This window comes from Pseudorasbora parva, chromosome 3, assembly GCF_024679245.1.
Source record: "Pseudorasbora parva isolate DD20220531a chromosome 3, ASM2467924v1, whole genome shotgun sequence".
NCBI lineage: Eukaryota > Metazoa > Chordata > Actinopteri > Cypriniformes > Gobionidae > Pseudorasbora > Pseudorasbora parva.
The window spans coordinates 3,251,512-3,278,945 of record NC_090174.1 but is presented as its reverse complement, the minus strand read 5'-3'; the positions used below and the strand labels follow the sequence as shown (position 1 = coordinate 3,278,945).

At 37.7% G+C, this 27,434-nt stretch overlaps 1 protein-coding gene across 1 annotated transcript in view; it reads right to left on the bottom strand.

Moving 5' to 3' along the window:
* LOC137070425 (astrotactin-2-like) overlaps positions 1–27,434 on the bottom strand; it is a 620,747-nt gene that overhangs the window by 332,160 nt on the left and 261,153 nt on the right. Inside the window, exon 5 of the mRNA XM_067437549.1 lies at positions 22,615–22,716. Within this exon, the coding sequence (XP_067293650.1) occupies positions 22,615–22,716 (102 nt within the window). The remainder of the gene's footprint in view (positions 1–22,614; positions 22,717–27,434) is intronic.

The window sequence follows — 27,434 nt, the reverse complement described above, 5'->3', positions numbered from 1 at the left end:
TGGTTTATCACTTTCGACCAATAGGTGTCACTGTTACGAAACTGATGTGGTTTAGTCAGATTGAGATGACAATGACACATGCAAAGTTTGGTGTCAATATGTCAAAGCATTGCAGAGATACAGCCTCAAGAGTAATTTTTGCATCATGGCTCAACTCTGTTGCAGTGGTATATGAAAACTGTTTTGTCTATCAATCCGAAATCCATAAGTATTTGTCAGCATGGTCTGAAGACGATACGGATCCATTTTGGTGAAAATCGGACAAACGGTCTAGGATGAGTTTGAAAAAGTAGATTTTTAACAAATAACAAGATGGAGCACAGATATGTTTGCCAAATATGGCAAAATTGGTATCTATCTTCTCGGCATGAGCCAATGAATGTATTATGACCAGTCTCATTACAATAGGCTAATTTAATCAAAAGTTATTAGCATTTTTGTACATTTTATTACAACTTTTGACCACAAGGTGGCGCTGCCCCGAAACTTTTTGAATATCTTCGGGACATAGAGCGGAAGACACATACCGAGTTTTGTAACGATACACTAGTGCATTCTTAAATTATAGCATTAGCATTTTAAACCGTAATACTGCATTGAAGTCAATGGGAATTTCATGTTTTGTTTTATTATAGCGCCACCAAGAGGCACAATCCCACCAATTTTTTTATGTGTCCTCGTAGTGAGCCCATACATATGTGTGTCAAGTTTGGTGAAAATATTTCATTTTGTTTTGGAGTTATAGACATTTATATGAAAAAACACGTAAAAAATGACTGACACCTGACTTTGATTGGATTTTACTACCCCTTACTATCAATATTTTGAGATTTGGGCATTAGCGTATAGCTATCGACCTATGTTTCCGAACTTCTGAGGCTGGTTTCGTCTCGATCGGACTAGCGGTTTCGAAGATATCAGCAAATGTTTTTTAAGCACTAAATTACAACTCTGCGCAAACCATATGCCGAAACCTGGCAAGTCTGGTATCGTTGGAGTCGGCAAGGATTCAGGAGACCAAAAAACACACTCCCATCAAAATATGTCAACCACACCCAAAGTTATAAGCGTTTGAAAAAAAAAATTCTCCACTAGGTGGCGCTGTTTCGAAACTTCTCAGGCTACTTCAGGGCATCGTGGTGATGACCCATACCAAGTTTCATAACAATCTGTTCATGCGTTCATAAAATACAGCATTTTTGCACATAATTCAAAATGGCCGACATCCAAAATGGCCGACATGGCAAAATTGGATATCAGTCGACTCGGCATGACGCCCTGAATCTAATGAGACCAATTTTATGATTTTTGGATAAACGGTTCAGAAGTTATAAGCCAAAATAGGCATTTTTCGTATCTCCGGACAGGTAGGTGGCGCTGCGCCGAAACGCTGCATGTTGCTTCAAGTCATGCTTGTGATGACATGTACCAAGGTTGGTTTGAATACGATAAAGCGTTGCGGAGATATAGCCTTTAGTGTGTTTTTGCAACCTCCACGTAAAATTTGTTTGTGCGTTTATTGAAAACGATTGGACGAATCAACTTGAATTCCATAACTTTTTGTCAACATGCTCTGAAGATGATCTGTTTCAATTTTCGTGAAAATCGGAGCAACGGCCTAGGAGGAGTTCGAAAAAGTAGGTTTTTCAGAAAATTCAAAATGGCGGGAAAATTTGCATACCGGAAAATGACATCATAGGGTGAAATCGAATCGGCTTGAGCCAAGGAATCCGATGAAAAAAGAATTTTGTTTCTAGCCCTTAGGGGTCAAAAGTTATAAGCATAAATATGAGTGAAACTTTGGACAGGTGGTGGCGCTAGAGGGATTGAGTTAGAGGCACCAAATTTGCTATAGTGACAGCTCAGACTGGCCTCTATGAGTGTGCCAAATTTCACAACTTTTTACCATACGGTTCTATGGGCTGCCAGAGACTCCTATGGCGGAAGAAAAAGAAGAAGAAGAAGAAGAAGAAGAAGCAGAATAATAATAATAGGAACACTAACAATTTCAATAGGTGCCTCCGCACCTTCGGTGCTTGGCCCCTAAATATAGCTGCAAGCAGCCATTATCGGGGCCAAGCGCAAAGAAGAAGACAAGACATGCCAGCATGGCTGGAAGTCTCAAGCCAACTGCAACAATGAGCCATTAAGGACCTATTAAGTTGATTTTAGGCAAAATAGCAGTCAAATTTTAAATACAGTCAATAATAATGGTTTAATGGTTTATCACTTTCGACCAATAGGTGTCACTGTTACGAAACTGATGTGGTTTAGTCAGATTGAGATGACAATGACACATGCAAAGTTTGGTGTCAATATGTCAAAGCATTGCAGAGATTCAGCCTCAAGAGTAATTTTTGCATCATGGCTCAACTCTGTTGCAGTGGTATATGAAAACTGTTTTGTCTATCAATCCGAAATCCATAACTATTTGTCAGCATGGTCTGAAGACGATACGGATCAATTTTGGTGAAAATCGGACAAACGGTCTAGGATGAGTTTGAAAAAGTAGATTTTTAACAAATAACAAGATGGAGCACAGATATGTTTGCAAAATATGGCAAAATTGGTATCTATCTTCTCGGCATGAGCCAATGAATGTATTATGACCAGTCTCATTACAATAGGCTAATTTAATCAAAAGTTATTAGCATTTTTGTACATTTTATTACAACTTTTGACCACAAGGTGGCGCTGCCCCGAAACTTTTTGAATATGTTCGGGACATAGAGCGGAAGACACATACCGAGTTTTGTAATGATACACTAGTGCATTCTTAAATCATAGCATTAGCATTTTAAACCGTAATACTGCATTGAAGTCAATGGGAATTTCATGTTTTGTTTTATTATAGCGCCACCAAGAGGCACAATCCCACCAATTTTTTTATGTGTCCTCGTAGTGAGCCCATACATATGTGTGTCAAGTTTGGTGAAAATATTTCATTTTGTTTTGGAGTTATAGACATTTATATGAAAAAACACGTAAAAAATGACTGACACCTGACTTTGATTGGATTTTACTACCCCTTACTATCAATATTTTGAGATTTGGGCATTAGCATATAGCTATCGACCTATGTTTCCGAACTTCTGAGGCTGGTTTCGTCTCGATCGGACTAGCGGTTTCGAAGATATCAGCAAATGTTTTTTAAGCACTAAATTACAACTCTGCGCAAACCATATGCCGAAACCTGGCAAGTCTGGTATCGTTGGAGTCGGCAAGGATTCAGGAGACCAAAAAACACACTCCCATCAAAATATGTCAACCACACCCAAAGTTATAAGCGTTTGAAAAAAAAAATTCTCCACTAGGTGGCGCTGTTTCGAAACTTCTCAGGCTACTTCAGGGCATCGTGGTGATGACCCATACCAAGTTTCATAACAATCTGTTCATGCGTTCATAAAATACAGCATTTTTGCACATAATTCAAAATGGCCGACATCCAAAATGGCCGACATGGTAAAATTGGATATCAGTCGACTCGGCATGACGCCCTGAATCTAATGAGACCAATTTTATGATTTTTGGATAAACGGTTCAGAAGTTATAAGCCAAAATAGGCATTTTTCGTATCTCCGGACAGGTAGGTGGCGCTGCGCCGAAACGCTGCATGTTGCTTCAAGTCATGCTTGTGATGACATGTACCAAGGTTGGTTTGAATACGATAAAGCGTTGCGGAGATATAGCCTTTAGTGTGTTTTTGCAACCTCCACGTAAAATTTGTTTGTGCGTTTATTGAAAACGATTGGACGAATCAACTTGAATTCCATAACTTTTTGTCAACATGCTCTGAAGATGATCTGTTTCAATTTTCGTGAAAATCGGAGCAACGGCCTAGGAGGAGTTCGAAAAAGTAGGTTTTTCAGAAAATTCAAAATGGCGGGAAAATTTGCATACCGGAAAATGACATCATAGGGTGAAATCGAATCGGCTTGAGCCAAGGAATCCGATGAAAAAAGAATTTTGTTTCTAGCCCTTAGGGGTCAAAAGTTATAAGCATAAATATGAGTGAAACTTTGGACAGGTGGTGGCGCTAGAGGGATTGAGTTAGAGGCACCAAATTTGCTATAGTGACAGCTCAGACTGGCCTCTATGAGTGTGCCAAATTTCACAACTTTTTACCATACGGTTCTATGGGCTGCCAGAGACTCCTATGGCGGAAGAAAAAGAAGAAGAAGAAGAAGAAGAAGAAGCAGAATAATAAATATAGCTGCAAGCAGCCATTATCGGGGCCAAGCGCAAAGAAGAAGACAAGACATGCCAGCATGGCTGGAAGTCTCAAGCCAACTGCAACAATGAGCCATTAAGGACCTATTAAGTTGATTTTAGGCAAAATAGCAGTCAAATTTTAAATACAGTCAATAATAATGGTTTAATGGTTTATCACTTTCGACCAATAGGTGTCACTGTTACGAAACTGATGTGGTTTAGTCAGATTGAGATGACAATGACACATGCAAAGTTTGGTGTCAATATGTCAAAGCATTGCAGAGATACAGCCTCAAGAGTAATTTTTGCATCATGGCTCAACTCTGTTGCAGTGGTATATGAAAACTGTTTTGTCTATCAATCCGAAATCCATAACTATTTGTCAGCATGGTCTGAAGACGATACGGATCAATTTTGGTGAAAATCGGACAAACGGTCTAGGATGAGTTTGAAAAAGTAGGTTTTTAACAAATAACAAGACGGAGGACAGATAGGTTTGCAAAATATGGCACAATTGGTATCCATGTTCTCGGCATGAGCCATTGACTGTATTATGACCAGTTTCATTACAATGGGTTAATTTAATCAAAAGTTATTCGCATTTCTGTACATTTTATTACAACTTTTGACCACAAGGTGGCGCTACCCCGAAACTTTTTGAGTATCTTCAGGACATGGAGCGGAAGACACATACCGAGTTTTGTAACGATACGCTAATGCATTCTTAAATTATAGCATTAGCATTTTAAACCATAATACTGCATTGAAGTCAATGGGAATTTCATGTTTTGTTTTATTATAGCGCCACCAAGAGGCACAATCCCACCAATTTTTTTATGTGTCCTCATAGTGAGCCCATACATATGTGTGTCAAGTTTGGTGAAAATATCTCATTTTGTTTTGGAGTTATAGACATTTATATGAAAAAACACGTAAAAAAGGACTGACACCTGACTTTGATTGGATTTTACTACCCCTTACTATCAATATTTTGAGATTTGGGCATTAGCGTATAGCTATCGACCTATGTTTTCGAACTTCTGAGGCTGGTTTCGTCTCGATCGGACTAGCGGTTTCGAAGATATCAGCAAATGTTTTTTAAGCACTAAATTACAACTCTGCGCAAACCATATGCCGAAACCTGGCAAGTCTGGTATCGTTGGAGTTGGCAAGGATTCAGGAGACCAAAAAACACACTCCCATCAAAATATGTCAACCACACCCAAAGTTATAAGCGTTTGAAAAAAAAAATTCTCCACTAGGTGGCGCTGTTTCGAAACTTCTCAGGCTACTTCAGGGCATCGTGGTGATGACCCATACCAAGTTTCATAACAATCTGTTCATGCGTTCATAAAATACAGCATTTTTGCACATAATTCAAAATGGCCGACATCCAAAATGGCCGACATGGTAAAATTGGATATCAGTCGACTCGGCATGACGCCCTGAATCTAATGAGACCAATTTTATGATTTTTGGATAAACGGTTCAGAAGTTATAAGCCAAAATAGGCATTTTTCGTATCTCCGGACAGGTAGGTGGCGCTGCGCCGAAACGCTGCATGTTGCTTCAAGTCATGCTTGTGATGACATGTACCAAGGTTGGTTTGAATACGATAAAGCGTTGCGGAGATATAGCCTTTAGTGTGTTTTTGCAACCTCCACGTAAAATTTGTTTGTGCGTTTATTGAAAACGATTGGACGAATCAACTTGAATTCCATAACTTTTTGTCAACATGCTCTGAAGATGATCTGTTTCAATTTTCGTGAAAATCGGAGCAACGGCCTAGGAGGAGTTCGAAAAAGTAGGTTTTTCAGAAAATTCAAAATGGCGGGAAAATTTGCATACCGGAAAATGACATCATAGGGTGAAATCGAATCGGCTTGAGCCAAGGAATCCGATGAAAAAAGAATTTTGTTTCTAGCCCTTAGGGGTCAAAAGTTATAAGCATAAATATGAGTGAAACTTTGGACAGGTGGTGGCGCTAGAGGGATTGAGTTAGAGGCACCAAATTTGCTATAGTGACAGCTCAGACTGGCCTCTATGAGTGTGCCAAATTTCACAACTTTTTACCATACGGTTCTATGGGCTGCCAGAGACTCCTATGGCGGAAGAAGAAGAAGAAGAAGCAGAATAATAATAATAGGAACACTAACGATTTCAATAGGTGCCTCCGCACCTTCGGTGCTTGGCCCCTAATAATAGGAACACTAACAATTTCAATAGGTGCCTCCGCACCTTCGGTGCTTGGCCCCTAAATATAGCTGCAAGCAGCCATTATCGGGGCCAAGCGCAAAGAAGAAGACAAGACATGCCAGCATGGCTGGAAGTCTCAAGCCAACTGCAACAATGAGCCATTAAGGACCTATTAAGTTGATTTTAGGCAAAATAGCAGTCAAATTTTAAATACAGTCAATAATAATGGTTTAATGGTTTATCACTTTCGACCAATAGGTGTCACTGTTACGAAACTGATGTGGTTTAGTCAGATTGAGATGACAATGACACATGCAAAGTTTGGTGTCAATATGTCAAAGCATTGCAGAGATTCAGCCTCAAGAGTAATTTTTGCATCATGGCTCAACTCTGTTGCAGTGGTATATGAAAACTGTTTTGTCTATCAATCCGAAATCCATAACTATTTGTCAGCATGGTCTGAAGACGATACGGATCAATTTTGGTGAAAATCGGACAAACGGTCTAGGATGAGTTTGAAAAAGTAGATTTTTAACAAATAACAAGATGGAGCACAGATATGTTTGCAAAATATGGCAAAATTGGTATCTATCTTCTCGGCATGAGCCAATGAATGTATTATGACCAGTCTCATTACAATAGGCTAATTTAATCAAAAGTTATTAGCATTTTTGTACATTTTATTACAACTTTTGACCACAAGGTGGCGCTGCCCCGAAACTTTTTGAATATGTTCGGGACATAGAGCGGAAGACACATACCGAGTTTTGTAATGATACACTAGTGCATTCTTAAATCATAGCATTAGCATTTTAAACCGTAATACTGCATTGAAGTCAATGGGAATTTCATGTTTTGTTTTATTATAGCGCCACCAAGAGGCACAATCCCACCAATTTTTTTATGTGTCCTCGTAGTGAGCCCATACATATGTGTGTCAAGTTTGGTGAAAATATTTCATTTTGTTTTGGAGTTATAGACATTTATATGAAAAAACACGTAAAAAATGACTGACACCTGACTTTGATTGGATTTTACTACCCCTTACTATCAATATTTTGAGATTTGGGCATTAGCGTATAGCTATCGACCTATGTTTCCGAACTTCTGAGGCTGGTTTCGTCTCGATCGGACTAGCGGTTTCGAAGATATCAGCAAATGTTTTTTAAGCACTAAATTACAACTCTGCGCAAACCATATGCCGAAACCTGGCAAGTCTGGTATCGTTGGAGTCGGCAAGGATTCAGGAGACCAAAAAACACACTCCCATCAAAATATGTCAACCACACCCAAAGTTATAAGCGTTTGAAAAAAAAAATTCTCCACTAGGTGGCGCTGTTTCGAAACTTCTCAGGCTACTTCAGGGCATCGTGGTGATGACCCATACCAAGTTTCATAACAATCTGTTCATGCGTTCATAAAATACAGCATTTTTGCACATAATTCAAAATGGCCGACATCCAAAATGGCCGACATGGTAAAATTGGATATCAGTCGACTCGGCATGACGCCCTGAATCTAATGAGACCAATTTTATGATTTTTGGATAAACGGTTCAGAAGTTATAAGCCAAAATAGGCATTTTTCGTATCTCCGGACAGGTAGGTGGCGCTGCGCCGAAACGCTGCATGTTGCTTCAAGTCATGCTTGTGATGACATGTACCAAGGTTGGTTTGAATACGATAAAGCGTTGCGGAGATATAGCCTTTAGTGTGTTTTTGCAACCTCCACGTAAAATTTGTTTGTGCGTTTATTGAAAACGATTGGACGAATCAACTTGAATTCCATAACTTTTTGTCAACATGCTCTGAAGATGATCTGTTTCAATTTTCGTGAAAATCGGAGCAACGGCCTAGGAGGAGTTCGAAAAAGTAGGTTTTTCAGAAAATTCAAAATGGCGGGAAAATTTGCATACCGGAAAATGACATCATAGGGTGAAATCGAATCGGCTTGAGCCAAGGAATCCGATGAAAAAAGAATTTTGTTTCTAGCCCTTAGGGGTCAAAAGTTATAAGCATAAATATGAGTGAAACTTTGGACAGGTGGTGGCGCTAGAGGGATTGAGTTAGAGGCACCAAATTTGCTATAGTGACAGCTCAGACTGGCCTCTATGAGTGTGCCAAATTTCACAACTTTTTACCATACGGTTCTATGGGCTGCCAGAGACTCCTATGGCGGAAGAAGAAGAAGAAGAAGCAGAATAATAATAGGAACACTAACGATTTCAATAGGTGCCTCCGCACCTTCGGTGCTTGGCCCCTAATAATAAATTGCTATGAACAGCTTAGAGACTTGTGTTGAAGATCCAAATGCAGCTTTATTGGGATAATCCAGACATGTAATCCATTTAACAGGCACACGGTCACACAATCCAGATGAGCAACCGTGCAGAAAACACAGGCACAAGGGTAATCGAGAAATAAAATAAATAAAAAGCCAGAAAAACAGGGTAATGCAGTGTAAAAACATACAAGACTTTGCAAAGAATAAGTGAAAACACAGGGCTTAAATAGGCAGAGCTTAACAGGATAATGAGAGACAGGTGGAAGTAATCAAACATGATGAGTTCAGGCAATGGGTTATGGGAACTGAACTTCATGATGGGAAAGCAAGGGAGTAGGGAGGAGTGCCCATTTAACAGACACTGCGGGATGTAAAAATGATGATGATGATGATTTTGGATTTATTTTTATTTATTATTATTTATTTTTATTTATTTATTTTAAGTACATACAGTGAGCAACTCTAATGTAAAAATAACACAAGTAAAGGCAAGTGTCCCAGTGTTTTCTGAGGACAGCCTGTCTATAAATTGAATCCTCGAGCTCCCTGTAGAGTGGCCGTGGGAGTGAGAGTGTTTATTCCCATGTCTCAAAGCTCAGTGATGACGATCTGATTTATGTAACAGAAAGAATAGCTTAACAGGAGCGCTTTATCTGTGAGACAGAGGTTAAACTAAAGCTTCTGTCCTCCTCCGTGTCTGAAACGTCCACATGTAGTGAGAAACAAACAAACAGGGCCTGACAACTTGTGAAGATCAGATGCTTTGGATATCCTGCAGGATAAAGTCTGTAATAATGAACGGGTAACAATTCATACTGGCACCAGTTCTGAAATGTTATTCTTATCAACATATTCACTGCCTTTTAAAAACAAATACATATTCTATTTGTCTTACGCTTTATTTAGCTATGTTTAAAAGTCCTTGTTAAGACTTGACTGATTTATTTATTTATCCAGATAAACATATCAGAGTTAGCCTAAAAATAACATATATATTATAACAGTTGCTTGGAAACTGTGCTAAGATACACCCGGCGAAGTGTTTTAGAGGGCCTGGTGGGGTGAAAAAAAAAAGAGTGGAAGTATCTCTCTTAAAGAAAACTTCAAGAAGCTGAGCTTTCCGTAGGCTGCATCCAAACATCTCACAGATGCTAGCGTTTGTTTTGTTGCCGCTCCTCTGAGGAGTCACACCTGGCTTCTTCTTCACAGTGCAACATTCACAGTATCCCACGTCTCTTCCACAACAATCTGTTCAGCGTTCAGCCCACGATTATTAGCACAATCTCGACTGGAGATCAAGAAGATATTTTCAAGAACCAGATGACAGACGCTGACCAAGTGGATTAGAAACAGGCGGACACAGGTAAACAAAACTGAAATGAAGTCACCATCTGGAAGAGATCTTGAACTCACGAGTAACTAGGCCGCTTTCAGACAACAGGAAGAGGATCTTAATGTGTTCAGACATCTTAATGTGTGTGTGTGTGATGCACAGTGCATCTTAATGTAAAACAATATTTCACAAGACTTTACAGCAAGGTCCCATTAGTAATGCATTAACAAACATTAACAATGAGAAAGGCTTCTGTTACATTAATATCTGTTTATTAATCTGAAATGAGTTAATACAATACAACTATTTTGTTGTGAATTTTAGTAAAGCATTAACATTAACTAAGATTAATAAAAGCTTTAGAAGTATCTTTAATTGCAAGCATGGTAATTAGCAAAAGGGAAGAATGGAGTCTTTTTTTAAATCTATATCATATGCTTTGTATACTTTATTTAATGTATTTTTATATACAATCGTTACATTGTTACACCTGTTTTTATGAGTGAACCGTTGAATTATTCGCTCACCCGACACATTCAAAAACAGAATCGTTCAGGAATAGTCTTCTGTGTGTGTGTATTTTTTTAGTGCTTCAATAGTTCTGTGATTTGAAACTCTTTTCATTGACAGTATAAAACAATTTGACAAAACTATGCAAAATGTAATTACTGTATTACTTTACTAATATTAAATTATGGAAGTGCTGTATAAAAAAATTATTTCACGTGCAATTGTGCTCTTTGTTACTCCTCTAAATGATCTGAAGCAGCCCAAGCCATTGTCAAATGTTGCCAATACGTTCATGCTGTACCTTTCATCATTTATCGAAATAGACAAAAAATATGTTTTGTGTCTGTAGAAGCTGCTTATTAACTTATATAACACTTGAATATCACTCAATAAGTGCCGTAATTAATGAGGGTGAAAACTTTTACTTTAGAATAGGGGGTCAAATGTGCTTTATTACACTATTTTAGCCATTTATAATGGCAAAATCAGCAGTAATTAAACATAGCTTTACTAGCTTTGTTTAGTTAATTTACAGTTTAGTTAACTTAACAGAATGGCACAGAAATATAATTACATCACTACACAAAATAATATATGGCTTATTAAGTTGTAAATAATGGCTAATATGCCCTTTCTATTATGTAAAGTTAATCAATAATTACTATAATGTCCATGCTTAACTAGTGCATAATTGAGAAAAAGCAAATCATTAATTACTAGTTTAACTAATGCATAATTTTGGACCCTTAAAATGTTAAATTAAGCATTAATTACGTGTGTGTTCTTGCTTAACTAATGCTTAATTGTGAACAAGTTAATCATTAAGTAATGCTTAAGTAGTGCATTATTCTGGACCCTTAAAATAAAGTGTTACCGAATATTGCAGTGTTTAGTAATATAACAGTCACTGAAATAATGGGGTACAATGACACATCTCTGAACATGACACAGGCTGCCATCACTGTTAAAAACCTAAGACTGCATTAGCATATGTACCAACACAACAGCATATGAAGAAGACACACAAACACACACACACGTAGTGTTTCCATGTTTTATCCCCCCCCCCCCCCCTCTCTCTCTCTCTCAGAAGGGAATGAACAAGTCCTTAGCAGAGCTTCACACTTGTGAGTCCTTCACACTTCCGAGAGAGCATCTTTCACACAGTGCTCAGCAACACTACTGGCTGTGCAATGATAACACTCATACACACACAAAACATGACAAACACTGATTAGACAAACAAACACATATAAAACTGTAGAAACACAGCCCGCTCTTCTGTGCTTCTGTCCACTTCCCTTCTGTCAGCATAACAATGAATAAAAGTATAACTTCAGTCTGTTTAAGGGCTGTTTATCGATGCCTATCCATCTCACATTCAAACAGAAAAAAATCACTGCTCAACAAGCAAAGAATTCAAATATATGCTACAGGACAGATCTTTTCTGAACCCGATCCCCCTTGCTCTCGCTCTCTCTCTCTCTCTCTGAGAGGTGCATGCTGGGAGTGTGGGTGCGTGGGTGAGAGTGGAGCGTATTGGCAAAAACGGGTGTAGGGAATTGGTCTTTATATTGCCTTTCCTTATCTACTTATCTATTTACTTTTTTATTTGTATTTCTTCCCCCTTTTTTGGTTTATATTGTTTCATACCAGAGCGGTGACGACGTGGTTTCTTTGACCGCGCTTGGCGCGGTTTTGTTGTGTGAGCCGAAATGGCGCTTACCCCTGGCCCTGGGCAAGGCATACCACACCTGACACGGCGTAATGGGTGCAGGTGTGTACCAGAACCTGGTGTAAGCGTGGAAGAAGTGCTCACGGTAGTTGGAGAACAAATTGGATGCGACAACATTATTTCAGCCTCGCGCATGAATAAAGCAATTGTTATATTTCTAAAAACGGAACAGTTGATCAATGAATTAACCGAAAGTGGGTTATGGGTGAGAGAGACCTTTGTGCCCGTTACCCCTTTAGCTACACCGGCAACAAAAATCACAATATCCAATATTCCGCCTTTTGTCCCAAACGATGCCATTGTTAAAGAATTGATGCGATATGGAAAGATCGCGAGTCCAATAAGAATGATTCCGCTTGGATGCAAAAACAGTGCACTCAAACATGTTCTTTCGTTTCGTCGACAAGTGTTAATGTTTTTGACTTCTCCTGAGCGCACTTTAGAGATCTCTTTTCGTGTTAGTCACGGAGATAATTCTTATATGGTGTACGCAAGCACAGAAAATCTAAAGTGCTTTGAATGTGGTGATCTAGGACACAAACAGTTCTCATGTCCACATAAAAACGTGAATAATGGAGAGAAAAAATCATCCGATGATATACCTCAAAATGGATCTAACGATAATAACAAGAGAATGGAATTACGGCAGGAAAGGGGAACAGAGGAGCAAGCGGAAACATCTGCAAAAGATGTAAATGCATCAGATGAGGTGAGTGAATGCGGTGACCATGTTAATATGAATGTGCAAGCTGGAGGTAGTTCTACCTTTGATACTAACTTAAATGATATTTTTAACAAAATTGAAAATGAGGTTGAGGAAATGAATCAAAAAACGGTTGAGGATGGTTCGGGAGAGGAGTTTGATGGAGTGTCACAATGCACGGATGATAGTATGAAAGATGATGAACTGTGGTCTGAGTATGAGACGTCAAAAGTAACTAAAGGAGATCTGTATACTGTAGATCAAATCAATGCTTTTCTCGATGAGACAAAAGGGAAAAGTGTTGAGGTGAGGGATTTTTTCCCTGATTTAGACAAATTTGTGGCTTCTGTAATGTGGGCAAGGAAAGTTAATGGCGATACTGAACTTTCACAGCAAAAGCGTTACAGATTAAAGAAACATATTACTGCTATAAGGAAGGGAAAGGGGAAACCAAAGAAGGGGAAAAATAACTAATCACTATGGGTAATGGTCTTTTTTTCCTGTTTTTTTTCTTCTTTCTTTTTTCTCTTTTTCCTATGGATTTTTTTCGGGTAGGATCCCTTAATGTAAATGGGATGAGGGAAAAGAGGAAAGCTGAAACAATTTTAGAATTTATTAAATTGAAAAATCTTGATGTGATTTTCCTGCAGGAAACTCATAGTGATTTGGGTAATGAGACTGATTGGAGTTTGTGGTGGAGAAAAGATTTTTTTTTAAGTCATGGGAGTAATTTTAGTGCAGGGGTTGGTATTCTTTTTTCGTCATCAATTAAAGCTAAAGTTTTGTCAAAAACAGAAATTGAACCAGGGAGAATATTAGCAGTACGAGTAAGAATTAATGATCTTTGCTTTGTTTTTGTTAATATTTATGCACCTAATGGGGGATCTGATAGAATAAAAACATTTAACAATTTACAGTCCTTTTTAAGAGAGCAGAAAGATGATGATTTAATTATAATGGGAGGAGACTGGAACTGCACCCTTAATTTTCATGTTGATAGGAATGGCGAAGAACCTTGCATGAAATCTTCTACTCTTCTTTCTAGTATTGTTAAAAGATTTAATCTATCGGATATGTGGAGAGAAAATAATCCCTTAATAAGGCAATATACCTGGGTGAAGGTAAATGCTAATAGAATTTCAGCAGCACGTTTAGATAGACTGTATTTGTCAAAGAACTTGAGAAATAGAGTGGTACACACAGCTATTGTCCCCATACCATTTACTGATCATAAATTAGTTACTGTTGATTGTTTATTAACATTGAGAAGATATAAAAGTGTGTATTGGCATTTCAATGTGAAGCTTTTACAAGATAAAGGTTTTTGTGAAAGTTTTAAATCTTTCTGGGAATCATGGAAAAATGAAAAAGTTAGATATGACAAATTGACTCAGTGGTGGGAAATTGGTAAAGCTCACATTAGAGATTTCTGTCAACAGTATACTTTACATTCAAATACGTGTTTGAAATGGATTTTTGAGAGGCTTGAGAAAGACATCCTTGTTACTGAAAAAAAATATGATAATGGAAAATAATGTTTTTAATGTACAGGAGTGGACTGAGAAGAAAAACAAATTGAGTTCTGTTTTAAATGAGAAGGTTAAAAGTGCCCTTGTGAAAAATCGTTTTTTGTTACTGAAAGATATAGATGGTCCGACATCATTTTTTTTTAATATGGAAGGTAAAAATGTGCAAGAAAAGCAAATGTTAAGTTTGAAAAATTGTGATGGATTTGTCATTAATGATCCTGCAGAGATGCGCAGAATTGCGGTGGATTTCTATTCACAGCTATTTGCTGCTGAGAACACAGATGATGAGAGTCAAAATGAGCTATTAAAAAATCTCCCATGTTTAACTTCTGAGCATAAAGAAATGCTTGACTCTGGACTTACATTTGAAGAACTAAGTGCGGTAGTAATGGGACTTCCTTCAGGCTGTACTCCTGGAATAGATGGACTTCCTAATGAATTTTATAAACATTTTTGGAGCGTAATTGGACTCGATCTTTTTAATGTACTGCAAGAATCGCTTAGTGAAGGCCATTTGCCCAAGAGTTGTCAACGGGCAATATTATCTCTGCTGCCCAAGAAAGGAGATCTTACTTTATTGAAGAATTGGAGACCGGTTGCATTATTGTGTTCAGAATATAAAATTTTATCAAAGTGTTTTTCTATCAGATTGAACAAAGTGTTGAATGGTATCATATACAAAGATCAATCATACTGTATGAAAGACAGATATATTACTGATAACCTGCATTTGATGCGTGATGTTATTGATTTAGCCTTGTATGAGAATATTGATATGGGTATTTTATCATTGGATCAAGAAAAAGCTTTTGATAGAATTGACCATAATTTTCTTTTCAATGTCATGAAGGCTTTTGGGTTTGGAGATAATTTTATATCAATGGTTAAACTACTTTATAAGGATGCAACATGTATGATTAAAATGGCAGGTGGTCTTAGTGTCCCTGTTAAGGTGGAAAAGGGAATAAGACAGGGTTGTCCACTTTCGGGACAGCTTTATGTTTTAGCCATTGAACCTTTTCTTTGTAAATTGAGGAGAGAATTAACGGGTTTACGGATTGATATACACTCAAATGTTAATGTAAAAGTCTCTGCATATGCAGACGATATTACAGTTATTATAAGAAATGATAATGAGGTACAAATTATGGAAAGAGCTTTAGAGTGTTATTGCAAAGCTTCATCTGGCAAAGTAAATTGGGAAAAAAGTGATACAATGTGGTGTGGTGAGGACCATAAGAAACCTTTACTTCCAGGTGGATTGCAATGGAGAAGTTCTGGGTTAAGATATTTAGGAGTGTATTTAGGAAGAGAAGATTATAGAAGACAAAATTGGGAAGGCCTGGCGGAGAAAGTGTGTGCTCGGTTGTCTCGCTGGAAATGGTTGCTACCCCAGCTATCCTATAGGGGAAGGGTACTCGTCTGTAACAACCTTGTAGCTGCCTCTTTATGGCATAAGATGACAATTTTAGAACCGCCTGAAGAATTGGTGAAAGTTATCCAAAAAGAATTGATTAATTTTTTCTGGTCCGGTCAACATTGGCTTAAAGCACCAGTTTTGTATTTACCAAGACAAGAAGGAGGCCAAGGATTGGTGGATATTAAAAGCAAGTTAATGTCTTTTAGACTTCAGACAGCTAAAAGACTTCTTTATGGAGAGAACATAAGCTGGACTGAGGTAGCCTGTGCGCTCTTGAAAAAGGTGGAGAGTTTGGGGCTAGACCGTCATCTTTTCCTCATGGACAGTAAAGAAATGGACTTGTCTGGTTTGACACCTTTTTATTACTCAATGTTGAAAGCATGGAGAATTTTTTGTGTTTCAAGGAAGCTAGATGGAGCTGAAGGATTTTGGGAAAAAGAGGAACCTTTGTTGCATAATCCTGCAATGGACTTGGAAATACTGAAGTCCCAATATATGAGGAATGCTCTGAGGAATGCAGGAATTATTAAAATCAGAGACTTGGTTACAACAGAAGGATGGATGTCAGCGCAGAGCCTGGCTACTAAGATGGGTGTAAGGTCAATCCGACTAACACAACGATTACTGAAAGATTTATGTGTTTTTTTACCAATGGACTACAAATCTGCCTTGGAAAAAATGGATGATGATGAGGAATCTTCTTTCCCAGAACTAAGACTGAAAATTGCTGTCGAAGATTTTTTGGAACAAGAAGGGAGTCTGCTCACTTTCAAAACTCCCCAAATTGAACTTTTTAGTGATGCAGGGAAAAAGGCACTGTATGTCTCGTGCATAAAGGCATCACATCTTTGTTCTTTGGAAGGACTCAAAGAATCAAAATGGCAGGAGTTTTTTGGACTAGAGGTATCCCCTAAAGGTAGCTGGCGGACCCTGTACAAACCTCCCATTGAAAAAAGGTCTGGAGACCTTCAGTGGAGGATAGTGCATGGTATAATAGCTACGAACAGACACAGAGCACACCTTGATCCACAGGTCGGGTCTGAGTGTCCTTTTTGTGGAGAAACTGAAACAGTTTTTCATTTATTCTGTCAATGTATGAGATTACAACCATTGTTTGTTCAAATGGAGGAATGGTGTCGGACTATGGGGGAAGTTTTTTCTGAAATGGTTTTTATTTATGGACCTAAATATAGTTGGAATAGAAAACAAGTTCATGTTTTAATGAATTTCTTGTTTGGGCAAGCCAAAATGGCGATATGGTTGTCACGAAAAAGTAAACTTTGTGGTTTGGGGTCAAATGATGCTGTGCTTATTCTAAAGGGTTTAATAAAGTCCAGAGTAAAAATAGAATATACATTTTATAATATTGTTGAAGATTTAGATACTTTTAATAACATATGGGGAGTAAATCAATGTATCTGTGAAGTTGAAAATGATGGATCTTTAAAGATGTATGTTTAGAAGTATTTTTTTTTGTATGTGTTTGTATTTCTGTTTTTTTTGTTGTTTTTTTCGGTTGTTTTTGGTTGTAATGTTTTTAGTTTTTATTTTATTTTTTTTTACTTATTTTTTGTTCATGCATTTCTTGAATGATGGTTTTTAATTTTTAGTAATTAAAGTGGATTTCAAAGTCTCTCTCTCTCTCTCTCTCTCTCTCTCTCTCTCTCTCTCTCTCTCTCTCTCTCTCTCTCTCTCTCTCATGTAAAATATACATTTTCAAAAAGGAGAAAAATGGTTTTATTAAATTACCTGATTAGATCCTGAAGAAATAGCAGGGAGGCTTAGGATTGAATTTGCATATTATAGGCTGACAAATAATTTATTTGGTTTTTGCGGTATATGGTGTGTTAATGAAGTGTTATGAATGTTACATGAAGATCAGTTTATTTTAAATTCTTGAAACATTTTTGGAAGAATTTTTTTAAGGAGGTTTTATAATAGTAAGAATGCAAATGTATTTATAGTAGTGGCTATTTTGTTTAAAAGTGTAAAAGTGTGAAGTATATATATATATATATATATATATATATATATATATATATATATATATATATATATATTGCATGTCCTTGAACGTACACCCACAACAAACTGTTTAAAATGGGACATAAGATATAATTTATGGTTATATTGGCTCAGGATAACAAATCCTGTTCTGTCCCTTCTGCTCACAGATACTGAGTTTGATAGTGAGCAGGTTTGTATTCTATTTTTTTTCTTGTCTGCCCCAAATGCTGATCTATGTTTGTTTCCTCCAGCTGTTGTATCATCCTCCAGGTAAAAAATTGCAAGCCTGATAATTTAGAAAAGCATAACAGCAGATATCTCACCAGCTGTATGATTTACGGTCTCATTCATGTCCATAGCACAAACGGAGTGGGACAAGCTGTGACTGAAGAGGGTGGAAGAGCTATGAGCAATAACAACACTGATGCTTGCCTTGGGAGGAGGTCTATAATATCACAGTCTCAAGCCCTTTACTAGAGAAACATATAAAACAAGTCGATTTAATGTCTTTAAGAGCCTTACAAAACAAACAGGCAATTTAAATGTGTTACCTGAAATAAAAATTACCAACATACACAAAAACATTTGAATGACCATCAAGAGTAAATGGTGTAGTTACAACATCTACCACCAGGGTTAACTGCACCAACTAAAGGCCGATTTAAACTTCTTCATCGAGTGTACGCCGTAGCTATATGATGGGCTGTGTATTGACCGTGCAGACTAGGACGTACTCTGGCGTGCACCTCTCCAAAAATTGAACAACGCATCAATTCTACGTGGACCGCAAGCACAGTGATTGGTCTGCCAGAATCCCTCCCTCCCCTCAGGATTACATGTGCATGCACATGGTTGGTTGGTTGGTTGGTTGCTTGCTTGCTTTGGTTGATTGGTTGGTTGGTTGGTTGGTTGGTTGCTTTGGTCAATTGGATGGTTGGTTGGTTGGTTAGTTGCTTTGGTCGATTGGTTGGTTGGTTGTTTTGTTGGTTAGTTGCTTTGGTCGATTGGTTGGTTGGTTGTTTTGTTGGTTAGTTGCTTTGGTCGATTGGTTGGTTGGTTGTTTTGTTGGTTAGTTGCTTTGGTCGATTGGTTGGTTGGTTGTTTTGTTGGTTAGTTGCTTTGGTCGATTGGTTGGTTGGTTGGTTGGTTGGTTGGTTGGTTGGTTGGTTGGTTGGTTGGTTCGATTTGTTGGTCGATTGGTTGGCTGGTTTGGTCGATTGGTTGGTTGGTTTGGTGGATTGGTTGGTCGAATGGATGGTTGGTTTGGTCTGTTGATTGGTCGATTGGTTGGTTTGGTCTGTTGGTTGTTTGTTTGGCTGGTTTGGTGGATTGGTTGGTTGGTTTGGTCTGTTGGTTAGTTGTTTGGCTGGTTTGGTCAATTGGTTTGGTTGGTTGGTTGGTTGGTTGGTTGCTGTAGTACATTACATCACTGAAGAAATCAACAAGCTAGTCTCAACTGTTTCCCAAAACCATAATGTTGCAAATTTTGTTTAACCACGTTAGTAATGATGTCATGCAGATGGTGGAGTACTATATTTATTTTAATGAATTAATTTAAGATTGAATTCATGTTTGTTTGTTTTTTTGTGCTAAATTACAGACATGGTATCTGGGGAATAACTCTTATTCTTCTCAGTCATTTTTCTTTGTTTCCAGGTTCAATCATAAGTCTGTTCTTACATACTAGAGCAGGTCCTCGCATGCACACTCTTCAAAAGAGCTGTGCTTCAAATCTCTTCACAAACTAAAATACTTACATGTATTCTATGTTCAAAATAAAAGATATAGATTGTACTGAATGTTGGCTTGCTTTAATTTTTCTTGTTTTGCTCAAATAAGGATTTATTAAGTCTACATGTCATGCAAACTATATATAATTAATGAAATAATCAAGCCACAATTTATTCAAGCTAGCTTCACATTTTGATTTAGTTTTGCATATTTAGGGGTATTTACATTTTTTTGCTATGATATTAGTTTTAGCAGCACATATAAAAAAGCATTTCCACTACATCAGTACACAGTACATCATTTGAGACATGATGGAAATGGAATATGGTGAAAACAACTTAGGCTTATTGGAAAAACATCCCTTTCTCCAGTATTTACACTGCTTCTTGAACATTTAGCAACACTTTCAAAGTGAAATGTTCAGTGAGTGGCCGTAAAAGCATGCTCAGTTTTATCCAAAACAGATAAGCGTGATTCTGGCTTTTTTCTTCAATATTTAGGCTGTAGAAGTGAAATGAAAATAGCATACTAAACACACCCATAAACATGCCATATTAGCTGCTTTTACACGTTTCTCTTTCATTGTGGCTGTGCTTCACAAACTCGTACTTCACATCACGAGTGTAATGCTGTACCAGGTGAGCTTCAGAGCAAGTTTACCACATCAGAAAAGACACACATGGAGCTGATTATGTGATGCAAACCTCAAAATGTATTAGTTTACAAATCATGCACTAGGATAAAAACATTTAGAGCTCATAACCTAGTATTGTGCATGAACATAAGTCTGTACTAATCAATAATCTACGACTGTAATCATTCAATTGATTTCAATTTATGTAAAAATTACAAAAAAGTTGTTGATGCCACCATGGAGTTTTGCAAAAATATATATACTGTAGGTAGTAGAGAGATGATTTTCCAATGAGCCTGTGTTGAGCGGAAATGTTCATGACTTGTAGAAAATACTGCCTACCTTTTCAGAACAGCATGCAAGATTGTGTGCTTCTGCTGCAGGTATAGGCAGCACACTGGGTTTGGAACAGTTATAGTTTATAGGGAAGATGTTGGTATTAAATTCACCATTGTGCAATGAAGCAGTCCGAAAGTGATGTCGGTGTGAACAGTGATGTGCATCTCTTCTGAGGTGCTGCTTTGTGCATCGTCATAAATTCTCAGCGGGCCGTTTTGAAAGCCGGTGATAGATGACTGCGACTGCAGGACTCTAATGCTACACGCTGAGCTAATCATCTCGACCAGGAGCTGTTTGTCTCTCAACCCTGATAAAATAACTACGGGAAGTGGATGATTTTTTCCACTCTCTGTTTATGTCGACACGGTGAGCTGCTTTGCATAGGTCTTTGTTCCAGCCAAATCAATTTCCCGTTTGGTTTCACTTAGTTATGTGATTCAAGCTGCAGCATGAATTCATGAGCCTCACGGTTTAACATTTAATAATGGACATATAAACCAGAGGTGCTTTGATATTCTAGAAATGCTATTATCGTTTATTTTGAATATTATTAATAGTTTTAGTTTGTTTATTTAGTTTTAGTTATTTTAATATGATCAACATATACCAACGTGAGAAATGTTGGCATCTAGATTAAATCAAATTGGTTTGTTATATGCAAACCTATCCTGCTGCATATTGAACTGTATTTTGAATCATGATTGTAGGCATGTTAAGATCCAGACACGTCCGTTATTATGTCTGGCTGTGAGGATAATCTGGCTCTATTAAACCACCAAATCATTGCTATTTTCATGTTTGTGCTCATTTCAAAGACTTTTGTCAAGCAATTGTGGACCTTGTTTGAGAGAATTCTGCACAGCCTTGTCATTTTTTCATGTCTTTGGTGACTGTGGCTTTTGATTTGAAAGTATTCAAGCGAGTTTGCTGTAAATGTTCGTCTACATGCATTTCACTGCACACTTTCACATAGTTTTGCACATTGCAGTATGGCTGTTTTGTGTCGTATCTGACTGTGTAGAACAATCACACAAACATATTTTATCTGACTACTGCTGAAAAGAAATATAAAAGACTCGCTCATTAGAATATTTATTGGTGGAAGGCAGTGGCGGCTACTGGTCTGTCAGAGAGGGGAAGCTCATTTTTGGCCAATTGTCTTATTTATTTAAAAGTAAATTCTGCCCTACGTTCCTTTTCAAGAAAATGGTCTTTTACCCTGTGAATGAATGAACGATCTAAAAAAATATTAAACTCTGTAAAACTGAAACAAGGAATGTGGTGTATACTTGTGTGAAATGTATGATGAAAAATCAAGCAATTTCGCCAAGCAAATTTCAAAGAAATATGCAGGGGGACAAATATCAAAGAAATATGCAAATTTTATTTCGACTGAACTTGAGAAATCCGCGATGGGACTGAGCGCGAATAGCTTCAGTGATTCCTTATAGTACAGAATCGCTGTCAGTCAAAAGGAGATTCAGACCCTCCAATCATTACGCAGAAGCTCGGCGTCCGGGCCAGCCCACTCCCCATTCACTCCCAGAGACGCTGAGCGTCCGTGGGCGGGACATAATCGCAGCGTTTATCCAATGACCGTCTAGTTTCGAAGCGCTGAAAAAAAAACGTTCAAAGCAGCCCCGTTGAAGTCAATGGACGCTGGGCTTCAATAGGGCAATGCACTGTGACGCTGCGGGAATGTATGAGAAGGAAATCGAGTCAGCCGACCTGCTATATGTAACTGATTCTGAACGAACTCGTCTCTGAGATGAACGTTTTCTAACGCATTTTTAGTCAATACAATGTTAATATAATAGTACATATTTGACCATTAATTTTGTGACATTATAAGGGAAGCCGAGCTTCCCTTGCAGTCTTAAAGAAATCGCCACTGGTGGAAGGTGCCTTAAGATGTTACTCTTTATAAAGACTTTTTATGAATTATGGCTCAAAAGACACATCAACAGCATGAGTGCGGTTACCTCTGCTGCGGCGATGGCCCCTGTGCTCCGTGTAGAACTTGAGTTGAGTGTCGTCGTCCATTTCTGATCCAGAATCTCCCTGGCGGACAAACATGCCTCCAGCTTCACACAAAAACACAGAGAGAATTATGTCACCTTACAGATACTAATATTTCTTGATGCAAATAAAATGTGTTGTAGTTATATTCATACTTTGACAAAGACTATGCAATGTCACCTTGGATTTCAACATTTAATGACCCTAATAAAACCAAACTATTATTCATGATTCGCCGTGCTTAATGAATGCCGTGACATCCATAAAGCAGTGTGATGTGTCAGTATATGTCAGGCCGCCCTCTCATCTCTCTGAGCCTCACTAACGGCTCAGCGCTCCATAGAGACGCCATCTGGACCCGTATAGCCATAGACATTCAATTTCAGGGACTCAATACACGTGTAACGCTTCCCATTCAACAACAGAGGAGATCATTTGCTGAAGTCAACCTGACATGTTTAGGGTCTCGTGGTTAGTGATGCCCATTTTAATTAGTGATTATAGTGAGCGAGATCTTATTTGGTCAGTCGGTTGGTCAGTGGCATGATATGATACACATGTAAAAAAAAGCATCAATGGTTTGTGACTGAAATGGGATATTGTGAGAAAAGAAACATGATATACTGAAGTCAGCATGGTTTGACAATTCACTCTAAGTATTTTGTAAGGGCATCCTTTTGTGAACCATTAATCTGTGCATGTTTATTAATGTATTTCTTTTTAACATAAATGTCATAATGGGAACTTCCAGTGAAATGACAGACTTCTCTCTAGTATGCAGGACTTCTTAAATCCCGCCCCTGCAAGCCACGCCCACAACCAGCCACCCAGCCAACCACATTAAGAGTTTCAGCGTTTCAAATAAATCCTGTTTATTTCCGGTAAGATGTTGCTGAATTGCATGGTATGATCCTATGTAGGTTTTGCAACAGAGCATTACAAAAATAAAAATAAGTCATACATAGTCAAAATAGTCTGTCCAAGACTGCTGCTTAGTCCAGAGAAAAAGAAAAGACGGTATCTTTCTCATGGCTGCTGCGTGTCATTAACAAACCATGTGATTTTGCTCATAACCAGTAAAACTTTTTTATTGTTATGTTATATTGTCAAATAACAACATGGAGGAGAACAACCTTCAAAATGTCCTCCCACCAATTTGCACTTGCTGCATTTACAGAAGACAGAGTTCTGCTCATGGTTTATAGTGAAACAACTGTTTATTGTGTTCATATCGTTAGTTCATTGACTTACTTTATTAGCTAAAGTTTGAGTTTGGCAAGATATTTTCACATTTTTAAATAAGTCTATCTGCTCACCAAGGCTGCAGCAAATACAGTGACATAATATTGTTGGGTTTTTATTATTGGGTTTTTATGTGAATATATAGTAAACTGTAATTTATTATTTATGATCAAAGCTGAATTTATCATCATTACTCCAGATATCAGTGTCACATGATCCTTCACTAATCATTCTTATATGAGGATCTGATCATCAACACACATTTATGATTATTATCAGTGGTGAAAATGTCATGCTGCTTCATATTTTTATGGAAACCATGATACATTTTATTTTTCAGGATTATTTGATGTCTAGAATGGTCAAAAGAACAGCATTTGAAATAGTAATGTTTTGTAAAATGATAAATGTCTTCACTGCCATATCCGATCAATTTAATGTAAATTTAATGTCCTTGCATAATAAAAATATACTAAAAAAACAATAAATAAAAACGACCTCAACTGACCACAAACTTTTCAACAGTGGTGTAAATGTAAGACAGAACACAATATTACACTGAGCTTATTTAGAAATGCAGTATTTTTGATGATTTACACTGACTTTAGTGTGTAAGGAAAATGCAGTATCTAAACGACAGTAAAACTGGAGAAATAAAAGAGCTGCTGTTTGCCTGCGATTCAAGGTCCCCAAACACACTCACGTGTTAATAAAGAAAGAGCTGGACCGCTAAACCCAATAACCAGAAAAACCCTTCCTGATCTCAAACAGGAAAAACAACTAGTTTAGTTGTTCATCAGGAAATCTAACATAGGATCAAAGCCAAATGCGATGCGAAGAAAACAGAAACGATGAAATAGAAATGAAGATGAAAAGAGAAGAAGGAATAAATAGGAAAGGTCACTTCATGAGAGGTAAATGTAAATGAAGAGAGAGAGATTGCAGAGCTCCGCGTCTCTTCTCTTTCACAGCTCAACAAACGCGTTTTCTTGTTTATTCAGCAAACAGATTCTGTTTAGGGAAACAACATTAGCATGTGTGATGAAACGAGGGAGAAATTGCTCCTGAAGTTCCCCTTTCGCAGGTTTTCTTTCAAGGCCTGTAGGATTATTGAGCGTCTGGAATTAAAAGTGGCTTTGCTTGATTGCACAGCATGCAGGGAGCGCACACTTCACAGAGCTTTATGGAGTGCAGGGCACTGGAGAGGCGTTCTCCTAACCACAGCATAGAGCAATCACAGCACACGTCAAACGGATGATGAACAGCGCAGGCTTCACCAACACATTCACATCGCATGAACTCAACGGGTTCAGCCACTTCATGCTCCAACGGGACAATCAACACACACATTTACTACAAATTATACACAGTGTCTATAACTATACCCATCTATAACTGTACAGCATATAAATCTAATTGAAATGCATAGGATTTTGACAGAAACTATGGTTGCATGGTAAAGTGTTAGTGCAGCAGGTGGCTGAATCTCCAGGTCATATTTCATATTATTCCACACATTTTTATGCATGTAGCTTAGAAATCTAGACGAGTCAATGGGCGGGGCCATAATGACGGCCGAGTTGCGTTTGCGTGCTTCTAGTAAACACAGAAACTGGCGAACGGCGGTCTTTCGAATCAGCTTTGACCGCGACTCTGGAAGACTTGGAATTAAGCTTTTCTCTGAGAAAAGAACAAAGAACGGCACTGAAGTCATTCTTAAAAAGGGAAGATGTGTTCGAGTTTAGCCGACCGGATACGGCGAATGTTTAATCAGTCAGCGAGCTCTGCTTCACCTTCGTTGCTCTGGTTGGTTGTAGCGCTATCCTATCGCGTGCAGAGGGAGTTTGAAAGACAACCGTTTATCCGCCCCTCGGATTGAGCCGTCAATGGTGAGTTTCCAGACCAAACATCTTGATGTGGGTCTGGATGGTCAGGCTATAATGAATGGGCATCAGAAGCCAAAACAAACATACAAACAAAAAAATTGTGGGATTTTTTTTTTTTTTTTTTAATAGTAGATGCCATTTACATTTAATATATTGCAGAAAGTTTTGATGCAAATCGAACCGAGGTTCAAATCCGCCTTTTGCCGAATTCGCTCTTCTCCCTTTTTTCACACATATCAGATCAGAAAAGCATTTATTTTCAATAGAAATTAAAAAATATTCAAAACGTTTACATTTGCACAACAGTTAGTCCAACCTCCGGAACATTTAGTCATTTGTGCACATCATAGTAGCAGTTTCTCATTCCTTCCAACAAACTGGAAATGCTTTTGGATATGCATCAATAGCTTTCATACAACTGTCAGCTGTTTTATTACATTGACATTTGCTTATGTCATGTCAGTCAAAGTTAACTATACTTCTGAATAGTCATTCCATGTAAAACTAATAGTCATCATATCAGAGTCATTACATACAAAAATGTTTTTAAAATCAGTTTTGCACAAATTTTACAAAAAAAAAAAAATCTGAAAATTAAAAAAGTTTCTCTCAGGTGAGTCTGAACTTTCACTGATGAGAAGGTGTGTGTGAAGCATTAGTTCTGTGTATGTTGTATGTTCAGTTCCAATATGTACTGTGATATTGTTCACAGTTGTGCACAGCTCTACCCAAAGGGAGTTTATGTTTGTTGTAAATAAGGGTGTATTTTTCCTTTGCACAATGCTGTGAACAAATTAGAATTGCAAAGAGACTATGGAGTAAAAATGTGAAACATACATATTCAGTGTCTTGTACTCAGTCATCTCACTAAATACAGCAATGTGTAACTTTACTGTATTTTTCAAATACAGGCTGTGCAAATAGTATTATGTGCGTTCTTGAGCATTTTCAGGTGGTGTCACCAAGATCCGACTTTTTTTTTGGCATTGGAAAACATCTATGGTAACACTTTAGTATGGGGATCACATATTCACTATAAACTACGACTTTTGTCTCAAAAAAACTCCTAATTTACTGCTTATTAGTTAGTAAGGTAGTTTTTGTAGCATTTAAGTTTAGATATTGGGTAGATTAAGAGATGTGCAATAAGGTCATGGAGAAAAAGGCATTAATATGTGCTTTATAAAGACTAATAAACAGCCAATATCCTAGTAATATGCATGCTAATAAGCAACTAGTTAATAGTTAATAACTGAACCTTAAAATAAAGTGTTACCACATTTACAGACTACACTGTCATAATGAAAACATGACAAAGCCATTTGAGTATCTTGTTCATAAACATCGGTGTCAGGACTTTTTAATCTTGATGACACTGACTCTTTCAGTGACATGAATACTTGCTTTTGAGGAATGAGAGATCCATTTTGAGAAAGTGACACGCTTGTGCAGGTTATCAGCTAGGTTTTGCAGTTTGTACTAATTGTTTTGAGAACTGCATTACCTGTTGTGCAAATGTAAATAGTGATGTAAGAAAGGGACCAAAGTGAAGAAAAACTATAATAATGAAGTGTTTATTAGATAGGGCTATGTGAACAGACTTGTGCTGAATTAAACACGGCACAAGTGACTGGGTCCAATATCATCGGTCTTAA